The sequence below is a fragment of the Chelmon rostratus genome, chromosome 1 (assembly GCF_017976325.1).
Source record: "Chelmon rostratus isolate fCheRos1 chromosome 1, fCheRos1.pri, whole genome shotgun sequence".
NCBI lineage: Eukaryota > Metazoa > Chordata > Actinopteri > Chaetodontiformes > Chaetodontidae > Chelmon > Chelmon rostratus.
Window position 1 is genome coordinate 23,543,198 of NC_055658.1, and position 27,692 is coordinate 23,570,889.

General features: G+C 41.6%; 1 protein-coding gene across 2 annotated transcripts in view; it reads right to left on the bottom strand.

The window, feature by feature from the left end:
- trpm7 (transient receptor potential cation channel, subfamily M, member 7) overlaps positions 1–27,692 on the bottom strand; it is a 40,004-nt gene that overhangs the window by 11,089 nt on the left and 1,223 nt on the right. Inside the window, exons 2-23 of one of the 2 annotated variants that reach the window (XM_041942662.1) lie at positions 19,322–19,401; positions 18,137–18,175; positions 16,865–17,072; positions 16,304–16,517; positions 14,922–15,046; positions 14,623–14,794; positions 13,013–13,187; positions 11,819–11,942; positions 11,149–11,221; positions 9,798–9,898; positions 9,173–9,307; positions 8,997–9,050; positions 8,763–8,903; positions 8,356–8,490; positions 7,948–8,225; positions 7,613–7,841; positions 6,904–7,059; positions 6,355–6,498; positions 3,087–3,215; positions 2,706–2,957; positions 1,058–1,232; positions 28–154 (exon numbers count right to left, since the gene is read on the bottom strand). In XM_041942662.1, coding sequence (XP_041798596.1) covers positions 28–154; positions 1,058–1,232; positions 2,706–2,957; positions 3,087–3,215; positions 6,355–6,498; positions 6,904–7,059; positions 7,613–7,841; positions 7,948–8,225; positions 8,356–8,490; positions 8,763–8,903; positions 8,997–9,050; positions 9,173–9,307; positions 9,798–9,898; positions 11,149–11,221; positions 11,819–11,942; positions 13,013–13,187; positions 14,623–14,794; positions 14,922–15,046; positions 16,304–16,517; positions 16,865–17,072; positions 18,137–18,175; positions 19,322–19,401 — 3,266 coding nt within the window. Of the gene's footprint in view, positions 1–27; positions 155–1,057; positions 1,233–2,705; positions 2,958–3,086; positions 3,216–6,354; positions 6,499–6,903; positions 7,060–7,612; positions 7,842–7,947; positions 8,226–8,355; positions 8,491–8,762; positions 8,904–8,996; positions 9,051–9,172; positions 9,308–9,797; positions 9,899–11,148; positions 11,222–11,818; positions 11,943–13,012; positions 13,188–14,622; positions 14,795–14,921; positions 15,047–16,303; positions 16,518–16,864; positions 17,073–18,136; positions 18,176–19,321; positions 19,402–27,692 lie in introns of those variants that run through there. The other variant, XM_041942671.1, reaches the window with a different exon arrangement.

Consider the following 27,692-nt stretch of genomic DNA (forward strand, 5'->3'; position numbering starts at 1 on the left):
TTTAGCAGTGAAATGTTGCGCACTCACTTGAAGAAGGCGATGAGGAGGTTGACCATTAGTATATACTGTACAAAGAGGTAGACTGCTTGTAGGAGAGGAGTCAGCCACACTCCTGCCGCACACAGGTGCTTTACTTCACTGTTATTGGCACACACTGTGAAGAAGAGGAGCCTTTTATGATATGCATGCACATACATCGAAATATCCTTAAGATATGTGCCCTCAACACACCGAGGTCTTCCTCCTGGGCACAATCTGTAATTAACTTCCTGTCCTGTGTTAGTACCAAATCTGATTCTACCTCATATGAATGCATTACAAAGAGTACTGCCTTTAAACCGTAATGAAACATGAACTGTTTCATTACAAAAACTTGTTTTGAGATTTATTTTATGTGTTTACTGTGATTTGTAACTAAACAAATAGCTAAACTGTGCTGTAGGTAGCATCATCCCTGTACATTAATGATATATTAAATAATTTTTTTTTTTTTCAGAGGAATCTTTTGAGAGTTTGTTCAAGGTCATAAGACACTGAGAAACCACGTGATAAATTTCAATGGTGCGTGAAATGTTGGGATGCCTTCTCAGGTTATGCGGCGCAGACAGGGGTTTTGTTCCACCTCAGCTTCAAATGTCCCCGACTCAAGTGACGATCACTCAATGGTTGATTTTTATCTGTAACCATTTTCAGTTGAGTCGAGGCAGTCCATGCTGTGGTGAAGCAAAAGGCCATGACCTCCTCAAAGAGAGCAGCTTTTGGATGCTTCTCTGTATGAACCATGTTGTAACCATGTTCTGTAAATTTGTCTTTGGAGATGAATAATGTATGTGTGTATGTGTGTATGTGTGTATGTATGTATGTATGTATCTATCTATCTATCTATCTAACTATGTTGTGGGAAAGAGGCCGTGAGGGGGAGCAATGATTAGGCCATCGTGGGTTTGATTTCCAGTGCTTGTTTGGAGTGACAATCAGCTTTCATGCTGTGGTAACAAGCTATGAGTAAAAATGCTCTTACCCTCATAGTCTCCCCTACCATCCTCATCGTCCTTACCGTCGATTTCATAGGCATACACTTCCCCGTACATCATCCAGTACGGCTGGAAGACCACGTCTTTGGCCAGCGTCCAGCTGGGCTCCTCTCCTGGGTACAGAATAGCTTTCCTGGGTACGCCATAGCTCAGCAGGACTATCGCCATTATTACCACAATATAAAACATGTTGGCCACCTGAAAGAAATGCATACTGAAGGTATTATCACTAATTGAAATAATAATTGAATTATAAAGAACATTCCACCGAGTTTCTTTAGTGCACACGTCTACTCTGGGGATCCAAAATCAGCACTAACTCACAAATTTTGCTAAGAAAAAAAACTTAATTAGGCCCCTTCACTTTTTATACAACAGTTCGTTAAATAACGGAAAAACAAAAACAAGGTAAACGTTCCTCTGTTCTTTGATTGGGTCTGCTGCTGCTCCTTTCAAATCAATTGTTGATTGGAGCTGTAAAAAATGTCTGTATTGAAATCCCCAGAGCAGACGCAGTAATGTTCATAGGTTTATAACTACTTCACAGCTATGAAGGTGTACATGATCGAAATCTTCTAATTAAATCTAGTTTCACTTAAAGGTGGAGTTTGATACTGTGGGAAACACACTTATTTGCTGTCTTGCTGAGAATTGGATCCAAAGCTACAGCTAACAGCCGGTTAGCTTACGTTAGCATACTAGACGAAAACAGGGGAAACAGCTACTCCTGTAAAAACCACAACTCATCATTTTTGCACTTTATGTGCGTATGTGTGTTGTTACTTAGTAAAATTTAGAAGTGATGGATTTTTTTTAAGCTTCGGAAAGAGCCAGACTTCCCCCTCTTCCAGGCTTAATGCTAACATAAGCTAATCTAAGCTAGGAAAGGCGATGCTAAAATAAGCTCATCGTCTGCTGGTTCTAGCTTCATATTTATCATAACTCTGCAAGAAAGCTATTAAGTGTATCTCAAAAATGATCAAATTACTTTCTCACATGATCTTAACTTCATTTCATCCAATATTCAGTTGAAGGAAGGCTATCTCTCAAATATAAATACTTGATTACAACTATGAGGTGGAGTCAGTGGAAAAAATAATAGCAGGACTGGTCTGTTCTAAAACTGATGGGGCTGCTCAGGATAATATAGTAGGTTACAATACCTGGTAACATCGTGTAGATGATTAACGCTGTTTAAACGCGAACATTCAAATTGATTTAATAAAAACATCAATATTAAAATGAGCAAGTTGTGTATGCAAAAAAAACACAGCAACAACTCTTAAAGTATGCTCAGACTATTAACTAAAGAGCTACAAAACAAGTGATGCCAGCTATTTTAAAGTTGACTGCAACACTGCCATGGCCTAATGCACCATACAATGATCAGTAATAGACATTTTCATTGTGTTTTTTTAGTCTATGCGACATGTTCTTGACATATTACAATTTCGGTTACATCAACAAAGTGGTGGAGCATTAAATGCTAACATATTATTCCTGTTTCCTTATGTCTCCCCCATGTGAAGACTATAAAGCGGAATTGAAATCAATTTTATTTTCTCTGTAAATGTGAGAGCATGCGTGGCTGGAAAAGCCATTTAGACTGTGTACAAAGACATCTGCTTGCTCTCCATTATGCAGCGGAGTGTCACACTCACAAGAACTCACCATTTTTGCGATCATCATCACATACGGTCCAGCTTGCTGGTTGACAGCCAGGATGTCCAGGAGTCGCACGTACCAGAAGATGATATTTAGACAATACACCGTCCTCCCGGGGGCAAAGACCCTTTCTCCACCCAACCTCAGGCCAAAGCCAATAAAGAAGGTCATGATGGCCAGAAAGTCAGACACATTAAAATAGTCACTGAACCACACTTTAACCTTCTGGCTTATTTTACCGGCTTCAGACATAAACATCTGCAAAAAATGAGAGAGTGGAGAGAGGAAGAAAACTGTGAACTAATGGCATTATATTATAATAATGAAATTACAGAGCCTGACAATATGTGTCTTTTACAAAGGGGCTATCAAGTCTGTTCCACATACCTCTCGAATTTTCTCAATGGCAGAGGTGAATATGTAGAGGATCACCACCCACTCCTGAGGAGAAGGCCATTCAGGCATTTTCACCAGGACCACATAGGAGTAGAACATCAAGAAGCCCAGGTAGAAGAGCTGAGACACAACAGTAAGACTAATAAACAACGTGATATAAAACACTTCTTCAAATCAAGTAAAGCATGAAGTTTTCTACCTGTGGGTGTCATAAATGTGGATGCAATGCAGATTTACAGCATATAGGATATGTTGGACGCAGATGATGACTGGCTTGTGTTGACAGAGAGCCTCTAAACTCAGACAGTTTCAGAGAGGGGCTTCCTCTCCCTGAAATATTTTGAGACGAGGTTAGATGAGGCCCTCCGAAGGGGCTGAACCTCATCACGGCACTTTGAATCTGAGCACTGCCATTTTGACTGAGCCCTCTGAGCCCTCAGAGCTCAGCTGGCGGTTAGCTGTGTGGATGAGGATCGCGTGTGAGACAAGAGAGACTTCAGCTTCTCCGTCTCAAGTGAAATTCACAGTTCCCGACAAAGTCTGCTCTCAGAAAGGAGGGGTGAGGGGGATTATGTAAGAAATTGAGATGGGAATTTTTAACCGGCTCGTCATAAAAAGCTGCAATAATTCATGTTTCTAATGTTGAACTGTTCGTCGCTGTCATCAGCCATTATAATTTTATGGTAATGTTGCTCAGTTGTTCAGTCCACCACTTTGTTACAGACTAAAATATCAACCTTTGGACATTCATGGTCCACAGAAGATGAATCCAACAAACTTTGGTGATCCTTCAGTGCCACCATCAGGTTGAAATTTGCTACACGACACCAAGACGTTGAGCATGGGAAACATTTTACCTGCCTCACATCAACATGTTGGCATTGTTATTGTGACCACATTAGCATTTAGCTCAAAGCATGTGCTCAAGTACAGCCTCACAGAGCCCCTAGCATGGCTGTACACCATACTATACTTTTTATTAACTCATAGAGTTAATATTTAGATAAATGGCTTTCACACATAAATACTATAAAACTATTTACATCCCAAATAAATAAGGTGAGAGATGTGTTATCTCCCACAAGCTTTTTTACTTTTCTTGTTGACCAAAATTTTAGATTTGACCCAGGCTCACTTAATTTAGGTACTTAATACACCTTAAAGTATCTTAGTTCAAGTGGAAACTCTTGTGTTTTTATCTTTTCCTGTGGAGAAACAAGTGCAAGCCACATGACTGTCTCCCAGTGGTACATGAACTCTTGTCTGAAGTTCACACAAAAGAGTTCCCATCTGTTTAAAGCAGTGGTCAACCATCCTGCAGACTGTGGGAAAGTTTCAAAATGTCCATATAGGTTGGCTGGTTCTTCATATAACTTGGATTCGGCCACTGTTTCAAAAACTGCTGAACCATGACACGTGAGGTGTGAACTGCTGGAAAATCAGCCCTTAACACTCCCATCTGATGGGCAAGTCATTGTTGAGTGCTGCATTGATGTGCTGTAGGGGTTGAACCAGGTACAACTGATGTAGATAAGCCGATGCACAGGCTACATTACATAGACCAGCAGTTTCAGTGATGGTATCAGCTCCTCTCAGTCTTAAAGAGCCTGAAAAACAGCCCTGTCCTTGCAAATAAAACCCTCAATGTCGACTCCCAGGCTCCTGAGAACCAGCCCCAGGCTTGTGTTTATATGTAAATAAACGTAAGAGCAAGTGAGAGAAGATGAGTGATAATGCTGTGCATGCGTGTGATAGTACAAATGTGTATACAAGAAAATGTATTTAAATTAAACTTTAACTGCAGCCGCTGCCTCTTTCTTAACAAGTCTGTGGTCCTTAAATGAGTGTTAAAGTTAACTTCTAAAGTTAAATGCGTATGCAGACATTCATGCTATTGATCTCAGATTTTCTCCAAACAGCCAACCAGAAGGAGTGCACTGTGAAGCACTGGCCTCATTTCCCTCCTACTCGTGAGCACTGATAGGGTTTAATGGAGCGCAGTACTAGTGGCTTTAGTTTTGTAAAGAAAAAGGGGACATGACGATAGACCAGCTTGACAGGAAACACACTGCTATGCCAGGGAAAGCCTATGCCAAAGTGCTAGAAAGGATATGGCAACCAAGGCCCGGTCTAGAACAAATACGTCTCACAAACAACTGGAGTCTTAACTAGATGTTTGCTGTGGATTGGGAAATGTTGTATCATCGTGTTCCCTGAGCTTTCCTGTGGGTGGTGCCGTGGGAATATCCATCCACCCATTAGGTGTTAAAATCCATGGCTTCACAGAGCTGCGTTTTCACTCTTTGCGCCTCGCTACCTTCTGTGTGGGTGTCTGATAAGACAAGTTTGCACCTTGTCCCCTTCTCCTCTTTGTGCCATTAATGGACTATTGATCACAGGCAGAGTCTGCCGGGCTTTGTGTCAGACAATGCTGGTGGAGAACCTTTAGCATCAAGCAAAGATGATCTTTATTCCTAGCACCACAAATGAGCACATTTAGTAGTAGGTACTAAGGATCAATAGGAAATACAGCAGGTAATAAAGTAATTTTCCACACTCCTTTTTGCATTTCTGCCACATTTGAAGATGAGACAAATTAGACTGAAAAAGGATTGAAATGTTTGAGATGCAATTTTCACAACTGACAAAACAACTACAGACTCACCCTGTTACTCTCTGTCTTCATTGTGACTTTTGAACAGATGTAATTGGGTCAAGCAGAGGTGGAAAAGGAGACTGAAATCTCCAAAGCTGTTTCAGGAAATCAAGTTTACTCTCTTGTTCACTCCTGCTCTCAGCTCATGGGAAACCTTCCTATTTAAGTAGCTTTTTTTAAACCAGTCAGGAACCCAACAAAACAACTAAATGTGCACATCACCCAGTGCTTCCTTATTTTGTAAATCTAGCCATACTGCATTTGACCAGTAAGTGATGTTTAGCAGTGCAAGCCACCCCAATAGTTCCTGACTGTTCAGAGAGCAACTAAATGTAGTCCCTTAACGATTGGATTTCTGGGAAAGTTCCCGGTGGATACGCCCTCCAAGTAATAATCTTAATAACATATTTGTATCTCTTCAGGATGGCTGGTTGGTTGAAAACAAAAACAGCCTGTGTTAAGCGACTGCTCCTGGGTGACAACATCCTCTCTTTGAAGATCCTTTTATCCAGAGTCCTATTCAGATAAACCACCACATAATAGATAGTTGTATATGACCTAATCTACTGTATGCGTGCGTGCTCTCATCTGTAATCTCCATACCGTGTTGGACCAGAACTTGACAATGGGAGCGTGGTAGAAGGCATAAATTTTCCTGGTTAAGGGCAGCTTCCTGGAGTGAATGTGCGGCTCCGTGTCGTTCTTGGTCTCCACGTGGTCGTGGGATCTGGCCTCCTTGAACACATCCTGCAGAGAGATTAAAATGGCTCAAATTAGACAGCGGGCCACAGTGTGGAGCGAAAATGAGAGAAAGAGGGAGAATGCAGAGTAGAGAGGAGAATGTGAGCGAAAGAAAGAAAGCAAATACATTGCAAAAGTTAAAACAAACACACACAAAAAAAGGAATTTTAGGTCAAAATGGCAAAAAAGAATTTATCAACACACTTTTTCTGTGAATATCTGTCTTTCTACTTTCTACCACAACAGACATACAACTGGTTCACAGCTCATTAACCCTTTAACATCACATAAACAATGGATGATTTATGAACTTTTTAACTCGTGTGATGACTGCTGGACTGCTTTAAATTTAGGAAGACACAAGATCTTCAAAACAAAAAAACAACTGGATAAAAGAGTGGTAAATGTAACCATTTGGATGTCTTCAGCTATGTTCTGGAAGTTGTGTTCGCTGTCCTCCATGGTCATCTGGTGGTCGTCCTGACTCTGAGGGATGTGAGCCATCTCGGCCTTGGATTTGTACTCCAACAGCAGGATGGCAGGAGGCACCAAAATACTCAGAATCACCTAGAGACAGATACACACTCATGTGGGTGGATGCTGCTTTATTTGTTGAAGGTGTCCTTTGAATTACGCACAAAGTAATGAATCCCCAAGTGCTGTGTGATAGCTGCACATATACAGCATACCACACTGTCCAAGTTTTGTGGCATTTCGCTAATTTAAATTTGAAACCAAAGTGCTGTTTTTACAGTGCAGAATGGAATTTAACCTAGATCTCAGGAAATGCTTGCACCAGGAGGTCACCTGAGATTAACAAGTTCATTCCTACAACATACTGTTTATTCCTTGTGTCCGTGAATCATCCAGCTAACTGGCATTTCAACACCTCAGTGAGCACTGAACTGAGATTGGGATCAGATATGAAAGCAGATCCATGTTCAAACCCCCAGGATCACTGCGCCTGTTGCAAAGGCTCCAGCAAACGTAATTATTCAATCATTCCAGGAGGGTTTAGCATTTGTATTAAAGTGTACACAGACAAAGCATGGATTCCAGCACTTATATTCCCCCAGCTTCTCGTTTGCTTCCAAAAATAAAATCTAAATGGAACATGAACCTTGTACCAGGAGTTCTTGCGCATGTTCAGCCGTCCCATCCACATGTCTGACAGCAGCATCTGGGTGCAGGTATGAGCCACAAAGGGCCGTAGGTGGGAGGACACGGCCAACTTCAAGCAGGTGGAGTTGCTCCAGTTCTTCAGCTCGTAGGTCAGCAGCTTCATGGCCATGGTTTCATCCTGCCTGAACGATTGCTCCAGCAGGTCCACCGCTAACGTCCCAAACTCACTGAAACACATCAGTACAGTGGATTTAGTTCATATCTTTGCTTTCATGGAGGAATGTTAGAATTTCACAACCAGCTGACATGTATCTAAGCCACAGACAAACTTACTTTGAGTACTCCTTGAGCTCCTCTGAGGTGTCATCCACCACGTCGCTCTTCTTGGCCTCGTAGCCCATAGATCGGCAAAGCTTACAAGCCACCAGTGCCTTGGCCATGTTCTCCTCTCCATGCTGCCAGAAGAACAGTGACATTTTCTGCCTCTTCATCAGCACAGCCCACACCAGCAGCTCATTGAAAGGGTAGGGGAACCGCCGTGTCTCTGGGTCGTCTATGTCAACGATCTCTTCCTTGCTTCTCTTTTTGTTCTGCTCGGTGGTGGACTCAAGCTAGGAGGAGAGGGAAGGTGGAGACTTTCATTTTTCCCATTTTGCAGTTCCTCCGTAAATGCAGAGACAGATTTCTACCACTTGAGGTTTTCAGCAGCCTCGTTCCTTTTATTGAACAACAGGCGTTTACCTTAGGTTTGTATGGCTGTGCAGTTTTGATGAAGTGGTTGTGCCTTGTCTTCTCCTTCTTGTCAGCCTGCATGCTAAAAGACTCATGGCTTTTCCTCAAATGAGAACCAGGACCTGCAGTGTGGCGCCCCGATCTCTGCGCAGCACATGAAAACATTTTCAGATTTACCTGATTTATCCTCTACTGACTTCTATTACAGTTCACAATACGAGTTGAAGGCCTGACATTATTAGTATATTGAATCAAATGTTACTGTTTTTTATATTACATCCACTTGAGATGCCAGGTTTTAACTCCAGTGCATTGCACCACTTCAAATAAAGTTCAGTTTCAAATATCAACACCATGAAAGACATTTTGCACATTTCCACAAAGACCCTGCAGGAATTGCAACTGTTTCAACTCACCCTACTGTTGCCATGGAGATTGTTGTAAATGATTCGGAAGCGTTTCCTGGTGTAGTTGCACCTGTAAGTCCCGCCCATCAGGTACTCAATAACCAGGCCCACATCAATCAGAGTAATCTTGTAATTTGGAGGCAGATGACTCTGCAGGAAGGCGCAGAAAAAAAATGGTGAATGAGGCTGAACAGACTCTGGTTAGCATCAACTGATAAAAACAATATGAAGTGAACTGACTACCTGTTTCACATCTCTAACCAGGTGGAGGAGAGTTGGGTTGTTGGTTGGTTGTTTCTGCAACAGAAGAGAATACAAAAAGTTTTACACTCAAAACCAGTTCTCTATACAGTATATCTATTTCTTTACAAACAGCTCATCATTTTTACTTAATGGCTGGTGCGTGTTCATAATGTTACCGTGTTGTAGAGCTCCTCCAGCCGACTGATTGTCAGGAAACGGTGCATGCTCACACCGTTTTCTATGAGCAACTTGACAAAGTCCACCCTGTCCATCACAAGGGCATCCAGCATCGCCTGCTCCAGAGAGCTCACCTATACACGCAAACAAAGATAACATGCTGTTATGAAGGACATTTTTAAAGCAAATCGTTATTTATAAAACAAACACAATGAGGGAGAAGACCAAAATATGGCCAAATTAAAAAAAACAAGAAAAAAAAAACAAGAAACAGAAATAAATATTATACATCCTTTCATTCACGCAAAAAGCCAGGATTCCCTAAGTTTTAAAATAAACATGAGCACTGAGGGCAGCTTAGGAAGACAACTGTAAGAGGGTTCATGTTACAGTCAAGACAAGCAGTTCTTGGCAGCCTGCCTGAGTCCAGTCCCTTGGCTCTTCAGAATGCAGATTGTGGTCAGCAGAGATTCTTGGGTCATTTTGGGCAAATCTAAAGGTTTGGAGCCAACGCTGAGCTAAGCACACATCCCTGGAAGCTTTGCCAAAAACACACACACACACACACACACACACACACACACACAAACATACACACATGGACAAACAAACACGCAGACGTACCAGGAGCTGCTGTCCGTACACAAACACATGATTCTTGGCAATGTCTACGCGGTCCCAGGCCAGAGTCAGGACCAGCTGATCGAAGGCAGACGCGTTTGTGCCTGAAATACACAGGTACAGCCGTGAGTAAACACACACGCATGCACAAACATATGAATTTCCAGGCACGTAAAGCCTTATTAACTGTGTATTTCCCGTTAGCCAGCAAGCAGGATTAGAGGGGGTTAGTAGAGCAGGGCCAGGGCAGTAATACACTCAATTACACACTAATACAGACTACAAAGTAAATCCCTCTTCAGTCTACTGCTCTCTTCCACAGTAATCTGCCTTATTGTCCTTCAAGAGCCATCTGAATATAGCGATCATAATCAGAGTGCACAGAATTAATTGTGTGGATGTCAAATAAGAACTTGGTTGGACTCAAATTACTAAAAGCACTTCCAAATGACCCAAGCTGTCTGCTTAAAAATCCACATGTGAAAGGGAGTATGTATTCAGCTTTTAAACAACACTGATGGCATTCCCAGTAACTCCTTCACACTTCTCATTTAATATGCAGCCTGCTAAATGAATTGAATCGTAATGGACGAGAGAAGGAGCAGCACTCAATATTCTTTAAGAGGCTTGACAGCTTTCGTAGCCCAGGGTCCTTTTGAGGATGAGTTACTGTTTCACCAAGAACACTTCGCCTTCGGCTGGCAAATATTTGCCTGGGTGGACACTTTCAGTCACGGGCAGTTTGTCTTTTGAGCATCTGAGATTGTTTCTCCAGACGATCAATCAGCTGCAGTCACTCACAAATTCCTTGCTTTTTGTCTAAATAAACTGGAACGAGGGTGAACAGCCAGCACACACTCAGTACGGCACACCCCTCCCTCTTTCAGGTGAGACATTTGTACCATACTTTAAAAGGAGAACGTGTGTTCACACAGCAGTGGGACAGAGTTAAAACAATCATAAAGTGGGTGTTTTTCCTCCTTTTCTACAGAATAATTGAAACAAAGTGAGAACTGCTCAGGTGAGCGTCAAACTTTTTCTCTTGGTCTACCAGCCTGTGGAGATGAAGAGGAGTAAGGCATGCAGCTGGGGGAACTGACTGTGTTGGAATAAAGAGGCCCTGTGAATGCGAGCAACATGATCTCCTGGGGAACACAAAGAGAAGGGCACACAGGGGGGAACTCTTCTCAAAGCATATCTGTATCAGAATGAAAACATGACCAAGTCTTGAAATCTTCATCTCCAAATGCCAACAACTTCAGCATATGAATAGACTGAATCAATTTTATGTGACTTTTACTCTCTCACAGAAGCTGAAGAGGGAAGAAGGTTCAAAGAGAAGTCATCTACTAACCTTGGAGCAAAGCCCTCAGAATGGCTACGTCAATGTCCTGGTGCTCCTCAGAGCTGATGTGAAACACCGTGATCTGTTTGCCAAGAAACGAGATAGCACTTATTAACATGTTCCCACAGACATTCTCCAGATGTTTAAGAGTTTCTGATACGTGATATGTCAATCTATGAAAACAAACAGTAGGACCATCAGCTGAAGTCGCTGATGTGTCAGTAAGAGGCCAGGATTTTTGCATCTTAAAATTTAAGCACTTTCAAGGTAAGATTTTTGGTTTACATGAGTGATTGTGCAGATGAAACGTCAGATTATGATGAAAAACAAGCATTTTTCCAAAAAGTATATTAAAATTATTGAACACTTAGTGACTAAAATTAAGCATTTTCCATACTTTCAAGACTTTGTCCAAACCCTGTAATTCACAGGGCCCCTGGGGCAGTGCTTCAATTGCTTCTTTTAGCTGAAACCTGCTCTATGTTCTCTTACTTCACCTGAAGCTTTTGTGTTTGTGTTTTCAGGAAGTCCTTTAAATGACTCTGACCTTTGCAAGATTGTTTCACTGCTGCACTCACTGCCATTGAAATGGAAATTAAAAACTCGAACATGAATAATAAGCAGTGTATGAAAAATATTAAAATATGTGATGGAAAAATTCAAATGTGCGTGAATGTACCAATTCTTTGCTTTTCATGCACTCCATCAGAGTCTGAAAGAGGTGGATGGCATCGCTCTGGCTGAAGTTGAAGGTTTTCTTGATGGTTGCGATGATGTCAGTCTCCACTCCATCAGGAAGGCCGCTGTAGAAGGATTACAGTATAACATGGTTGCAGTCATGCTGCTCAAACCAACACAGCTATAAAACACTTAAAGTATAGGTTTGATTCCAGCACACGTCCTGTCTAAAAATCCCTCAACAACACCGTGCAGCCGTACAATCACTTGGTGCATTTAAATGCTTTATTTGTGCAATTATGTAATTTTCTGTACTATTTTTATTTTTAGATTCTATCTCCCTTTTCCTGTTAACTAACCTTCAAAGGAAAAGTAAACCTCATGTTAACCCCACTGCTCTGGATCTGTGCATGTTTCCTGTGATCAGCTGTAACAAAGGCCAACCTTTTTATGCGAACATGCTCACAGCTGGATTGGAAACTCCTGGTCTGACAAGACTGACTGATGGACCGATGGAGCTCCTATTTAGTGTCAACTTAGCCGGGATTGTTAAAGTTTTTGCAAGCCAGCTAACAGGGGGAACAATGGAGAAAGGCCTGCACAACTAAATCATCTCATTCTGTTTTAGAAGCAACATTTCAGGCCTCAGGCCCTTTCTCAGGCCTGAGGAATAGATGAAGGAAGTGATGAACATCTATTTCTGTCTATTTCTGTCCCAGAAGGATTCCCAACCACAGCCCAGTCTGTTATAAAAAAGCTAGGAGCCACCAACGACGCTGCCATCAAAGGAACCGAAAACACAACAAAACAGGAACATCACTGTCTACAACACAGTAATGATTCATCACGAACAGCATCGGTGCCATTTGGCTTTACAAATGTTCTAACTTTAACAACTAAATATTTAATAAAACATGAAATGAAACCTTGATTTTACACATTTTAAAAATTCTCTGTATTCTCTCTGCTATATGTTACCATCTCTGCTTAATTGTTAACATTACTGTTTCTCCATTCATTCCCTCCTTTCCCATCATCAGTCATTTCATTTGTGATTACACTCAAACAAATCAACATTAAAACAATATTTGTTTGGCAGCACCCCACCCACCCCTGTCCTCTGTGTGTGTGTGTGTGTGTGTGTGTGTGTGTGTGTGTGTGAGTGTGTGTGTGTGTGTGTGTGTGTGAGGCCTACCCTCCCTCCTCGGTCTGCTTGTGGACGTAAGCCAGTATGTCAGCAGCACGGCCGGTCCCCTCACACACCACTACTGGGACAGGAGGGCTTTCCTGAAGGTACTCCAGCACAGTCAGGATCACATTGGGACCCCCCTCAAAGATCAGGGCCACGACAGGAACACCCTGACCGATTCCTACAAGGAAGAAGAGTGTGCTTATAGCTTCATTTTCCATTATTCCCTTCAACTCTAATGTCATTCACATAATACAGCTCCACCCAAGTGACAGTTTGTGAGAGGTTGTGGAGATAATGGCCAGCTCGCTGTTATCACCCAGTCTCCACCAGGCAAAGACAAACTGACTTCATAAGAATAACATCTTGGACTTTAGTTTAGTCCTATAATGTCTAACAGAGGAATTAATGCTATAAGCAGCAAAGTCACAACTCAGCCACTTTTGTATGTTCTCTTGGTTTCACTTCCTAAGCCTGACTTCTTGAAGTAAATTCAGCTGCAACCCACATGATACTTCACTGGTGAAAGAGCCATACTAATGATTATTTACATTTCATTTAATATACCTGAATATTCAAGAAAGTGGTCTTACCACAAAACATAATGTACAATGTAATGTACGACGACATTTTAGGCTGTAAGTCTTATTACCTCGTTCATAAAGTCAAGTATCATAATCTGCTGTATTTATCAAGAGGTACTCCCACACAAGTTAGAATACACATGAAAATGATCTGTGCTAATCAGATCTGACGCTGCTCTTCCAAGCAAGAGTTCCAGGCAGAGTATGAGTATGGCATGCTGTATTAATAAAACATCACGTGACTGTGTTTGAGCAAACTGTTGTAACACATTACAGCCAGCACAAAGCGTCAAAGAAGAAGAGATTATTTATCAATAATTCCTTTGAGATAATTCTATGACCTTGACCTTGAAACATGGACGTCCACTTGATGTGGCAAGTATATAAACTGTTCTTGTCTGTGGTCAGTGAAGACTGATCGGTTAAACTCAGACTTAACAGGTGAGAAGTGTTGTGTTTCGGCCTGTGGGTGATACTGCACTCATGTTCACTTCAATGTTTAACATCTCACAGAACTTAAAAGTGACAATTTTAAATTTGATGCAAATCACTAATGCAGAGAGCAGAACACAGAATTTAAGTTCAGTCTTTCTTGTCAGAAGGGGGCGCTCTATTAGCTTGGAGTGGAGGCGTACATTTTACTTTACATTCAGTACAGTGTGGACTTCAATCTTTCTGATGTGCAGCTTAAAAGCCCCAACAACAAAATCATAATAAATATAAGACAAGAAGAAGATTCATCGGGACAAAAACAAACTCAAGTTGAAGAAAGTTTTTTTTTTTTTTTTTCATTTACATGAGTTGTGGATTTCAGTAATTTAATGGGCTAAGTGTTGTGTTTTGATTGGGAGTAGATGAGTACATGAGTAAGGGGATGTTTTTGCCTTTCCAAGACACAAAAACAATGTCAGTGCATTATCTCAGAAGAAGATCCCCACACTGCTTTAGCAGATCCAAAGTGATCCGTTATGATCTGCTGGTTCTATGGAATCCAAGCGAACTGTTGAAGTTTATGTTTCTGCTTTCACTTACGCGCATGTATTCTCTGAAGGTTGATGTGCTTCTCCAGGTCCCGCCGCAGATTGACCTCAGCGCCGTACTTGCCCACTGTCCCATCATCCACCAGGAGGAAATGGGAATGCAGATTGTTGAGAACGTTTAGTTTGCTGAGAGGGTTCAGCAGCGTCTGATACGGAGCGATAATCTGAAGTGTGGACATGAGATGGCAGTGAAGAGGAGAGAAATGACTTCTGTGCCTTCACAAAGCAACCCAAACTGACATCAAAGTAGCAACATCAACAACAAATTAGATTATAAGAGTTGGGTCTTACGTCTCTGCCAATGAGATCGTTCCTGTTTTCTATGACTCCCCAGGGTGCGATCCCGATAGTGCAAATTTTCTTTGATGATCTTGAACAGTGCTCTTTAAGGGCGTCTCCCACATGCTTCGCGACACCTTTGAGAAGGATGCATTAAACAATCAATAATCTTTTATTATATGATGGACAGGAGTCTAAAGTTTCATTGCTATGTAACCTTGCCATACATACAAATTCAGACTGGCAGTTACATCATAAAACTGGCCCCTTAACATGTATGTTTCCGTACAAATCAATGACCAGTAATAGTGTGTCGATCCCATTAGCCATGAATGTGAAAAGAAAGAGGCCAGACACCTGAGGCTTCTATCTCCAAAACACTGCATATGGTGCAAGGCCACATCAAGTACATTAGTCCTGGGGTTGTTTGTGAACCACAATCCTCAGCTGATGGATCTCATGGATTCAGCAGTAATTTGTGAGCCAGGAGACCATCCCAACTGGCCAGGGTGCCAGCGAGGCATTAAAAGTAATCACTGGTCTGGGTAATTGACCCTGTGAGTAATGATTTTAAACACTATGATCAGACCACACCAACTTAACGCCGCGCTGTGGCTGCAGACACACCTCGGCCACGACACACAGCCAAATGACACGCTTAGAGCCCAGTATTAGAAGTTCTGCTACATCAGCGCATCACACTGATGGTGTCTGTGTGTTTGTGCAGGTCTGTGTATAATGTAAGTGGGAGTGAGTGGTCATTTAGGGAATCTGTGAGGGAGCAGGGGTGGAAAATAATTAGTTATTAGCTGCTATATCTATTCAATAACAATAATACCAGCTCGTCACTGAACCCAGAAAGCATTTTAAAATTGACATTGTGTTGTAATATTTCATTAATTTCCACATTACAATATTTACTCCTTTCTCATTTGCTTGTAACGTTTCTTTTCAAAAGAGATGCAAAGCACCTCAAACCAGTCTAAGATCATTCCTAGCCTGCAGAGCCACAGTGCCAACAATTTTTGGCCTGCAGTTTCAAGCAAATCTGTGCTGCCTCCACGCAAAAAGGGCCATGCCCAAATCTTTTTTTTTTGTTCACACGTCCACAAATAAAGCAGCTACAAATGCTAAACATGAATCTGTGAGTTTGTGACAGAACGACAAGGCAGCTCCATCCATTATAGTATGATCTCTGATTCTAATACAGCTGAAAACCAACATTAAATGCATTTGAAAATAATACATTCTGATATATTCTTGTAAATCCTCTGCTTTCAAATAAGAAATCATATGACTTTGACTGTCAGGAATACTCGGAAACTTGCTCAAATTCACAGTTTTACAGCCAGCGTATCCACAGGATGACTAAACTAATCCCTCTGACTACATACCTGTGTTGACCCCTCCGGTGAGAATCCAGGCCCCGGTGGTGACTGCAGCTTTGATGAGGCCCTTTCCCACCACCTGCTTGATGCGTGGGTGCAGCTCAAAGTTCTGAACTCCTCCATGGACAGAGATGAGGATCTTAGGAAGCTCCATATGCCACTCCTTCAGCATCAGCCGCAGGATGCTCTCTGGCCGCGAGTCGTAGGACAAACGCACATACTGCCAATGTTTGCACAGACACGAGAGAAGCACGTTCACATGAGCACATAAAGCAAAGAAAAGCAGCATAACCTCACATTTGAAAAGCAGAAACCAGCAAACATCAGTTAATCTAAAGCTAAATATATAGTTAAATTACTAATAGATTATAAAAAAAAAGCTGTCAATGCTTCAGCACAAGACATTAAGAATCTACATTGTTTCAAGCGTGCGTTGAGGAAAACACATAAAAATAATTTAAAACCACTTTGTAAGACCATTTTTACGAAATCTGCTGAACAATTATCAAGAATCACTCTTTTTACATGAAATACATGCCCGCCGCGCAGAAGAATTTGCCCTCCTACCTTGGCCCTGTATGAGTGAGACCCTCCCTGGAAGTTGATGACACCATAGGCGTCACAGGGGCTCGCCTCTGTGTGTTTTTCCACCGACCACTCCTCCACCGCGGGCATGGACAGGTTGGGGTTTTCACCCAGCTTCATGTCCGAGTACTTCGTGGCCAAGCTGGCTGTGAAGCCAACATGCTGCCGCACCAGCCGCCCACAGCAGCACCTTGAGGGTGAACAGAATCACTTTTCATTGATTGTTCTTAACAATAGTGGATTTAAATGATGCGTTCAAGTACAAGACACACTTCGTGAATGTCAGTGTCTTGAATTTTACATGTGGACTCACAAACCATAAACCATAACCTAATCACGCGTTACAGGCCAAGAAGCATTTCACTAGCTAACTCAAGTTTGTGGTTTTACAGGTTACGTTACATTAAAACCAAATAAACAGGAACAATTCTGTTTCTTTATTACATCAGCTGCTATCGATGCAGCTTTAGCTTCACTCTTTTACCACGCTATCAAGGATGTAGCTACCAAGTGCATATTTAAAAAGCACTTTACAGGATCCTTATTTTAAAACTAGGGAACTGGAAACAGTAAATAGTCGTCTGGAGAGGACGTTTTCAACCAACTTTTGGAGCTACCGCTAGCTTAACTAGCTAGCTAGCTACAGCTGCTACATTCTGCTTGTTATTTCAGCTGATAAAATTCAATGTTGCTGGATTGAAATGAGAGGCCTGCCTGTGTCTACCTCTGTCTGAAGTAAAACACTCATGGTTTCAAGAATCATTAAGAAATACAAATGGGAAATCTTTGCCTGTTATCACGGTGAACTGTGAGAATGTATAACCTGTATACTCACATCAGCTTTTAAACATTCAAATCCAGATTTTCATCCTCATAAAATATCTTAGCAATACAAATCAAAAATAAAACTTTTATCCCAACAACCAACCATGATGACAAGGTCTGACAGATATTCAAGACTGTAGGGGTGCTTTACTTTTAATGTGCCTCATCAATGCATTATAAACTATAATTAATGACCATCCCAAGCATTTTTGTTTCTTCACCTCCTTTGATCACCTCTGGCGAGCAGGTGCATCCTGACACACAAAGCCTGGAAGTTAATTGTTTCCTGAGGAGGGTTGCTGTTCAGTCGAATTACACTGTAAAAGAATTTGCCTGCAGGCTTTTTCTAGTGTGAAGTAACCGGTCAGCGCTGTCAGGCTAATCCTGTCAGGTAACAAAGAATGAGTGAAACAAAGACAGAATACCTACCGGACCAGCTGTTGGCAAATCTGACATCCTGGAAGGCATCTGGAGGGAAATTCACAGCAACATAATTAATCACTGATTTCAGTTGAAATTAATTATGACCTCTTAAATGTGGAGTACATTTAGACGGATGATAGATAGAAGATACGAAGACAGACTGCTGGTCTGATCTCTCGTTGTTAGAAAGAAGTTCTCTGTAGACACTGGGGGACATTTTGGAAGGTTATCTGTCAGCTGGGCAGGCAGCCTGGTTAGATTGGCCTTTAACCAAGAGAGCATTATGAAACCTGCCAAGGGGACTCTCACTGTGATCGCAGTCACATGCAGGCCTTTGGCCCGCCGTTGCGTGGGCCCATGTTCACAAACATCTCCGAATCATCTTCGACTAGCAGCACGTACTGTAGTTAGTGGAGAAAAGCCAGTGGCAAATAATTGATGTAAAAGAAAACACAGGGGAAAAGAGTAACCCAGTATCATTGTGAGCTTACAAGAGGAAAGGAAGGAATGCACCCTCTTAAAAGTGTAACTAAAAACAACATACAATGGAAGTGGTCACATTGTAAATGCATGTAACTGTGGGAAACTACCTAAAATCAAATAACCAAGAATTTTACTCGCAAAATGTTTCTTGCGTTTACTTCTTTAGAACTGGATGACTATTATACCAGCTGCTGTACCTTTTATGAAGGCTGTTTTGTGTGTGCTTCTCATGCAGACATGACACATTGTGAATGAGCAGCCTGCATGCTAAGTCAATAAAGGACTTCCATACAGTTTCAACACTGCTTTGTAAGATTCCAGTAGGTCTGCAGAAAGAAATGTCCATATTTGAGATCCCAGAAGTTCTTCACAAACACACACAGAACTTTTCTTTTTAAAAAAATGGGATTCAGATTTAACTGAAGTCCTCAAAATGATGAAATCCAAACTTGTGGCCGACTGATAAGAAATTAATAAAGAATCCCATCCCTAAGATTGGAGGAAGATACGATGCACAGCTTCATCACTGGTCTTCCCTCTCACTTAAGACTGTAATCACAGTGACAGACATAAACATTAAAATTATGTAGAAACAAACTCATTTACTCCTTGGAGAGTAGTTGTTAGGGTTTGGGCCTACTTTAACACACCATGCAATTACACCGTTTCCATGGCTATCACCACACGACACGCTACAGACACACATACCTGTGGGGGTCCTTTGACACTGGAAGTATGTACACACATTCCCTCTTGGTGAAAGTGCTTTCTATCCAGGGTTTCTGGGACTGCGAACAAAGAGAAACAATTGCATATTGTGAGCAGTGCACAGCAGCTGGAGATGCTGGTGTTTGTGTTTACGGCTGTATTATGTTTGCATTTAATCATTCCAGGCTGCGAGGCAAATTGTTCCCTGAGGAATGCTCCTCTGTACAGTAATTGAGTGTTTGTACAGTGCTGACACTACATCCATTGTAGTTTCACAAAGACGAGGAAAAGGAACATGGGGATAAATCAAAAGTGGTAATTTGTCCGTTTTTTCTTCAGCTAAACCAATTTTCTCTGAAAATCATAAACTCCAAACATCCTGAGAGGGAGCTTGTAACCCTTAATCCAGGATTTAGGCTATGAAAATAAAGGGGATTAGAAGGTTTAATAAATGGGAAAAAAAAAAAAAAAAAGATAAAAATTTAACTCTACAAAATGAGGATGACTCCAGCTCAGGAGGCACTTTAGCTTCAGTCTGACAATGTTTTAAACTGCAATAAAACAATCTCATCCTGTATCACTGTCCTTTTAAAGCCAGGATTTATGCCAGAGGAATTTTCAATTAATGCCTAATGCCTTATTGTTCCTCCAGCAGCTCAGAGGGACCATGAGCGATTAGCACCATTAATCCCTCCCAGCACAGAGAGGGAAACCTGCAAACACCGTCACCTGCTTTACACCAAAGCGTTTCAACTATTCCTGAAACTCAAACAAAAGTATTGCAACAACTGGGGAAGGAAACATTGTGAGTTACCAGCAGGTTATTTTCTGCTGAAACTAGCTGCAACTGAGTCTCACAAGTTAACCTTTCCATGTAGACAGGATAGAAACAGAATTGGCTTAGGATAAAGGAAGAGTGCCAAACTTTCCATCAAATTATCTATTGCTACAGGCACCCTCTGGTGCCAAGAGTCCCATCCATAGCACACATGGTTTGTAAACAGCGGTTTTACTGAAACATCTAAGCAAACTGGTCATGCCGCCGCTTGACCAGTGACACCGAGCCACTGAGCATGTACCTGGATGTCCTCCTCTTCATCTCTGTGTTTAAGGGCTTTGTACAGGAACATACCAAGGCTCCTTCATGCATCTCCCGGACAAACCACAGTCACCGCAGCCTCCCCTGAGCACCGGATCATCAGCAACGAATCACTACGCTTCTCGCAGGCTCCGTCTCTCACAAGATCTGAACGCAATTTCCATAGAGGTCTCAAAGTCTACAGCGATGCTGTTACCATACAGATCCGGCCTGAGTTAAAAGCTGAGTGATCAGTGAGAGGTTGCAGCCTCCAAACTCCATCCACTGTTAATCTGTAAGAAGCCACTCAGGGGGCAGATGAATGTGTCTGAGACCAACTAGATATTATACTTAGGCTCGGGAGAAAGAGACGAGGGAGGCGGGGGTGTGGGAGAAGATTAGTGGATGGGCAGAGGCCTCAATGATATACAGTATACCTAGTTGTCTAGTGAAGACACACCACCAACCGTGATTCATGCAGTACACACAAAACCTCTCCCAACAACTCAGGCCCTGCACTGACGCCTCAAGAGGCCCCCTTTATCTTGATACTCATTTCCAAGAGAACAGCATTAAAAAAAACTCAATCCAGATCAGACTGAGGGCAGCAAACTAATGTTAATCCTAAGTGCTACTGTAACATTTCTATATTAGTATTGATGTTCACGTCACATTAGGTCTCCCCTATGGAAAAATACTTAACCTATAGTGGCAGCACAACTGGAGAACATTTATGAGTTGGGAAATGATCACATCATCAAACACAAACATCTCAGGCATCAGAAAGGTTGCTTTAACAAAATAGTTTTAACTTCATTTTAAAGTGTATACCTACAGCTATTTATTTACAGGTTTTATTTCTGTTTTATCCTGTAAGCAATTGACATGTCTTCAAGTTTAGATCTATTGTGAGCTGGCTGATGATCTGATAGGTGTGATGTTTTTTGTGGGTGTGAATTATTATCCCTTTCGACATGAATTTATGTTTTTGCTGAATGTTGCCATGAACCCTTGGTTAACCACAGTGCAAAGACAAACCTTCAATTTAGTTGGACTTTATTATTAAAACCAACACTGGAGGTTACAACAAAAATGAATACTCCTGGAAGGTAAGATAATAATCCCTGAATTTACCAAAAATAAAATCTTGAGAGTTCAACATTGTGGCATGTTTTTTATGCTGATTTAAATTCTTATTGAGAGTTAAATAAGAATAGCACGCTCAAGTTTGTCCCTTTAATATGAAGCCAGAGCCAGTTTAGCTTAAAGACTAGAAACAGGGGGAGAAGCTAGCATGTCTCTGTCCAAAGGTCACAAAATCCACCCTACCAGCACCTGTGAAAGCTCTGACTTAATGCTAAGCTAACCATCTCCTGGCTCCAGCATACATATTTATGTTTGTTTATGCATTCATATTTAACAGACAGACATGAGAGTGGTATTAATCTTCTCATCTCTTTGCAAGAACGTGAATAAGCATATTTGCCAGAATGCCAAACTAATCCTTTATGTTTTTTATTTTAGCGCAAAAAGGAACATGTATCTCCCAAAGCACATCTTGTACACGGTCATTTCATTATCAGTACAAAACGGAACATCACATTACTTTTTTGCACAGTATACTATCATTACAGTCAACAATACACTATGAGGACTTGTATGTAGTGTACACTTTACAGTTCACAGCAGGGTAAACACAGCTTCGTCTAATAACGTTAATTAGCAGGTTTGATTCTGCTGAGTGCTGATAGCAATGCTATTGCTAATGCTTGCTTTTTAACCAAATTAAACATAGCAATCATCCTTATGAGCTGTGTTTATATGTGTTCATAAATCTTACTCTGTAGCCCACCTAACTTCTGTCAGTTACCTTGATATGATAGTTACTGTATACCGCAGGTCACTGACCTAATCAATGTCTAAAATGTAATTCACTGCATAGTGATTCACTACCTGTTGAACTAGGGATAGATGTGAGACACACCCTTAAGACATAAGGAGGGTCTCAGTATTGTGCTGTGAAAGAATTCTTTCAACAAAACACACTGGTGTCGTCCCCATCCAACACGATCTAACAATGTGCTAATGCGGCAGATAAAGGCGGGCTGTGCCCTGCTAACCTGTAACCATGGTACCTGAGAATGTCAGGCAACAAAAGACTTGAGCACTTTAGAGCCCCTGCCAAAAACATACACACACTCTCCCACTTCCTCGCTCCCTCCCTCTTCCTCTCTGGCTTCTTTCTCGGAGCTCCAAGTTTTATGATTACACTGTTCCTGTAGGAAATATAATCCAGCACCTTTCTACCTCTCTGGGGTCAGCAATGTAGGATGCTGTTAGTTTTGTTTATGGGCAAGTGTGTGTGTGTGTGTGTGTGTGCGCACGGTCATGTTCATCTACACCAGCACGTTTGTGGGAGCGAATGTGTTCCTATTGCTGGACACAAATTTGATCACATTGGCACCTCCACACACACGCACACAAAAACACATACTGAACTCAGAAACCTTGTGAACTGAGCTCTTCCTTCCCCCTCCTTTTTCCCAACAATGTAACCATGCTGGCTGGTCAACCCATCATTCCTCTGGCCCTGCCTGACGTAATACAGGGAGAGATAACATCTGGCTTGGCAAAAGCTATTACCCATTAGAAAGAGTGGAGGATATGGGGTCAGCACTTTAGTGTGAGCAGCAGCCAAAGAGAAGAGTGGTTCAGAACCAACAGAAAGAGCACAATTCATTTTTACCGTTTTATTTTTTTTCCCACTATTTACTTTGAGAAATTGCGATCAAAGCGTGCTGGCTGCTATACAGCTTTGAGGGGTTTCCCATTCTTTGCAATGAAGGAAAGAAATAAGCTTTCTGTTTGAAGAGATAAGGTTCAGATTTACAGGAAAAAACTAATGAAATGGGGCAGCAAATTTGTGCAACTGCTTCACCTTTCTCATACAGACTTGATTATTATAGATTGTTGTAAGAATTACAATGGAGCCACTGGTATGGCAATAGTTAGATAGTAAGCATGGACACAGAACTGGGGCATCCTCCACGGCACACTGAGCTGAGGCTCTTGTCAGGAGTTTTTCCACGCCATAACCTTAATTCCTCCCCGCTGTTTCTATTTTCATTACGTCACATCACATGGGGACTGCTTTGTACCACACAACCCCCCAGAGGTACTAAAAATCTGGATACAGACACAGACATTGCATATATTGAAACTGAAATCAATTCAAGCTGAAATCAATCAGGCACCTGACAGAAAAGTAATCAGCAACAATGAGTTAAATTAGTAATTTTTCAAGTAAAAATGTCAAAAATTCTATGGTTCCAGTTTTTTTTAAATGCAAATATCTGAGTTTATTCTTTCAATCATTAGCTTCAAGTCTTCTTCAATACAGCATCATGTTCATTTTGCAAATTATGGTGCCGTTAAGAGTGAAATAGATGCAAAAGACGGGTACTCTTGAGGGCGTGGCTACAAGGGTCGGGCGACTGGATTAATTTATCTGCAGTTACAGGGTTTGCAATTAGCACCCGTCACTCACCAAATGCAGGTCAATTGTTGGCAGTAGCAGCAAAAATCATTAGGCCATCTGCTGCTTTGGTGGACAGGGGAAACAGTATGGTTAACATGTGACTGGACACAGTTACACATGTGAAAGCCACTTGCAAATACTATATAAGAGCAATGGGAAAGAGCATTTGCTTTGTCTTTTCTCAGTTCATTGTCATATTAATTAGTCCGGCATTAGATTTCTTGTGATGCAGACTCTCTGGTATGTTTTAACATTATTAAATCAACACTACACTACATATTTTAAAGCAAGCTCTAGTTGTCAGGTCTATTTTTATAACAGCTATAACCAAACCACGTATCCTACAGTACAATTACCCATAAGTGTCACTGTACACAGCAGTTAAAGCAGTTACCTCATGAATTCTCTCTGGGGCTCTGTCTGACCCTGATGGCTGTTACTTGCATTCAGTGGGATACTTGAAAAACCTCCTCTAAAAAACACCTTTGAAAGATACTAAAAAATACAGAGCTAAAAGAGTCATTCACACATCAGTTCACTGATGGTGAACAAAATGAACGAGTTACTTTAAAGTACTGGTCTTTCTCTTCAGCAGTGCGGGGAATGGGGACTCCCACCTGCACAAAAATATTGGCAATCGCTAGTTGCTGGGCTGACAACCAGTTGGCATATGTTAACACCTCAACCAAACCTAGTGGCTCCCTTGTTATTGACAAGTCACTACCACAGTGTGTCCTCAAATTGTCAGTCAGATCCAATCAGGATAGAAGCATAGCAACCTCCACAGCTCCCCCCTCTCATCCAAATATGATCACAACTGGCTCAAAAAAACCAAGTTGGCGACGGCCATAATGCCAAATTCGAGGCTTCAAAAAGGCGGTCCAAAAACCAGTGGGTGGCGTCTCAGTGGCTACGTCCATCTTTTATCCCGTCTATGGTCACGACTCAAGTTTATAGTGTCATGAATACATTAATATGTTGGGAGCTGTAGCACGTTTTTCTTACATGGCCAAGGCCGTGTTTTAACGGACCTTTTATATGATAACTTTTATATGCTGTGCAACAAATTCATGCGATAAAAAGGATAAATGAAACAATGCTCCTTATTTTGCACACTTGACACTGGTTACTCAAACACAGGAAGGTCAGGAGAGCTCAGAACAAAATCATTGGTGGAGGTCCTGTGTGTCTAACCGTGAGGACACAACATCAGCACAATCTAAAGTTTAGTCATTAAATCATTTTCTGCAAATGTGAAATCTTTGCAATACATCTCACAGCAGACAGATCTCAAGTCCGATTTTAGTGAACTGAGTGTGGCTTATATCCAAGTCTTAGGTTTACAGCTCTGGCCAGTACCACCTGTAAAATGTCTGTGTTAAATTCCTGGTATAATATATTGTGCTACTAATACTGCTGTCCCTTTGATAAGGACAAAGCAGGATCAAAGTAGGCCTTTATATTGGATTCATTAAAAGAGATTAAGATCACACACGATGAGACATTTTAACACAGATAGGTCTTATCAATTGGCAATCCTTGCCACATCTTCCAGCAGTTATTCAGAGCTCTAGGCCTATAAAAGAATGTTAAATGGCGGCAAAGAGTTCATGAGAGCCTTCAGATAAGTTCCCTGGAAGGCTGCACACAGAAGTGAAGTCAGTTCATACAGTCATGAGACCAACGTGTGATGGCTCTCCAGCTCTCATGCTTGTGCCCCCTGGACATAGCTCTGAAAGACACAGCATGGGCTGATACCATGCTGGCATGCCACCCCGAGTCCTACCCCCAAGCAGCTGTATAACCTAGAAATGTAAAGCATGTGATATTGTGCTGTTTTTTTAACATCTGGTGCTCATGTTTAAGCGAGCCTATGAAAATCCTGGTTGACTCAGTCTAAGGATAGGAGATAGCAGCAGGGACAGTGTCAAGTTACTGCTTCTAAGCCTCTCTGCTTAAATAACAAATAGGGACTACTAGAAAAGCATAAACAAGCACAAATCATATAATACACTCAGTCCGTATTCTCTCCAGTAGTCTTTAGGTAGTACACAGTGCACCCAAGTCAGCTGCGTGGTTGACTCGGAGCTGCAGCCCTGCAGAGTGAAGAGAAGCAATGAGGAGGATCTGCTGGACAACAACTACAGGGGAGCACTCCATTCATAAAATCAACAAACTGAGACTGTGACGGGGTTTTTTTTTTTTTTTTTTAATACCCTGTCCAGGGCCACTGGAAAAACTTTATCAGTCATCTTCAAATGAGCCTGTGCGTGTGTGCGAGTGTTGCAAATGGATTGGAGCATGAGATAACAGAGCTCTGAAAGGCACACCACAGTCACTCCACAGGCTAAAACACACATGCAGTTACACACTCAAACGCACACAGTACACAAACACACAGACTAGTAGTGCTAGAGTCTATTCTGGAGCACAACACAGTGATGCAAGACCATTTTCTACCAGCTCCCAGAGCGCTAAAGCCCGAGCTGATGACCAGTTCAACCACCCACAATTACATAAGAGACTGTGACTTGCAATAATAAAGTTCTATTAGCGATTGGTGGCATACATAAAAAAAACATGCTGACTACTCTGACGAACCAGTAATTAGTTCATCAGGCCGCAATCAGACTCTTCAGAGCAGCAGCACAGGAGTGCCCCTCATCCACTATTAAGCTGCGGCATGTGACTGGCTCAAGCCGGCGCTGTGGGAAATAAGACGCTCTGCACTGAGGCAAAAAGCACCGGCTGCTCTGGCGTCTCAGCAAATAACATACTGCGGAGGAGATATATATCAGTGCTGCAATATGAGATTAGATACACTATCATCTGAGATTTGGGTAATGATATTTCCCCTGTCTTACAAGCCACAACACAGTTAAATGAAATCATCTACTGAATGTGTCCAACTGTTCAATTTGAGCTACAACCCGATTCCAAAAAAGTTGGGACGCTGTATTAAATCTAAACAAAACAGAATGTGATCATTTGCTAATCCTTTTTGATATATACTCAATTGAAAACAGCACAAATGCAATATATTTAATGTTTTATGTCATCAACTTCATTGATTTTTGTAAATATCAGCTTATTCTGAACTTAAAGGTAGCAACACGTGTCAAACAAGTTGGGACAGGAGCAACAAAAGACTGGGAAAGTTGTGGAACGCTCCAAAAACACCTGTTTGGAACATTCCACAGGTAAACAGGTTCAATGGTAACAGGTGATAGTATCATGATTGAGTAATGAGAGGAACATGGACAGGCTCAGTTGATCACAAGCCAGGATGGAGCGAGGTTCACCACTTTGTAAAAAGGATACCACTGTATGGGCTCAGGAACTCCTTGTAAAAACCGCTGCCAGTAAACACAGTTAGTTTGCAAATGATCACATTCTGTTTTTATTCACGTTTTACCCAACTTTTGGGGTAAATGACCAACAAATGTGTGTGTGGTCACCTCAACCACATTACTAATGACTTGTTTTGACTTTTAATCACTGAAATATGACAGGATTTTGAAAGTGAAGATGACTGAGAAATGAGTCTACAGCCAGAGATTTAGCCACACTCTTCATACAGAACATACTTTTATTACCTCTGGGTGTATGAAGCCACTGTGGGCTGTGTTCCAAATCAATGAGCAGGACTGACTGATAGCAAATGCCTGATTTTTGCGTCAATGTGATCTTTATTTATCAGGTCTTGGCGTCACTGGAGTCACCCAGATCAGATCACAATATATCAATATCATGAT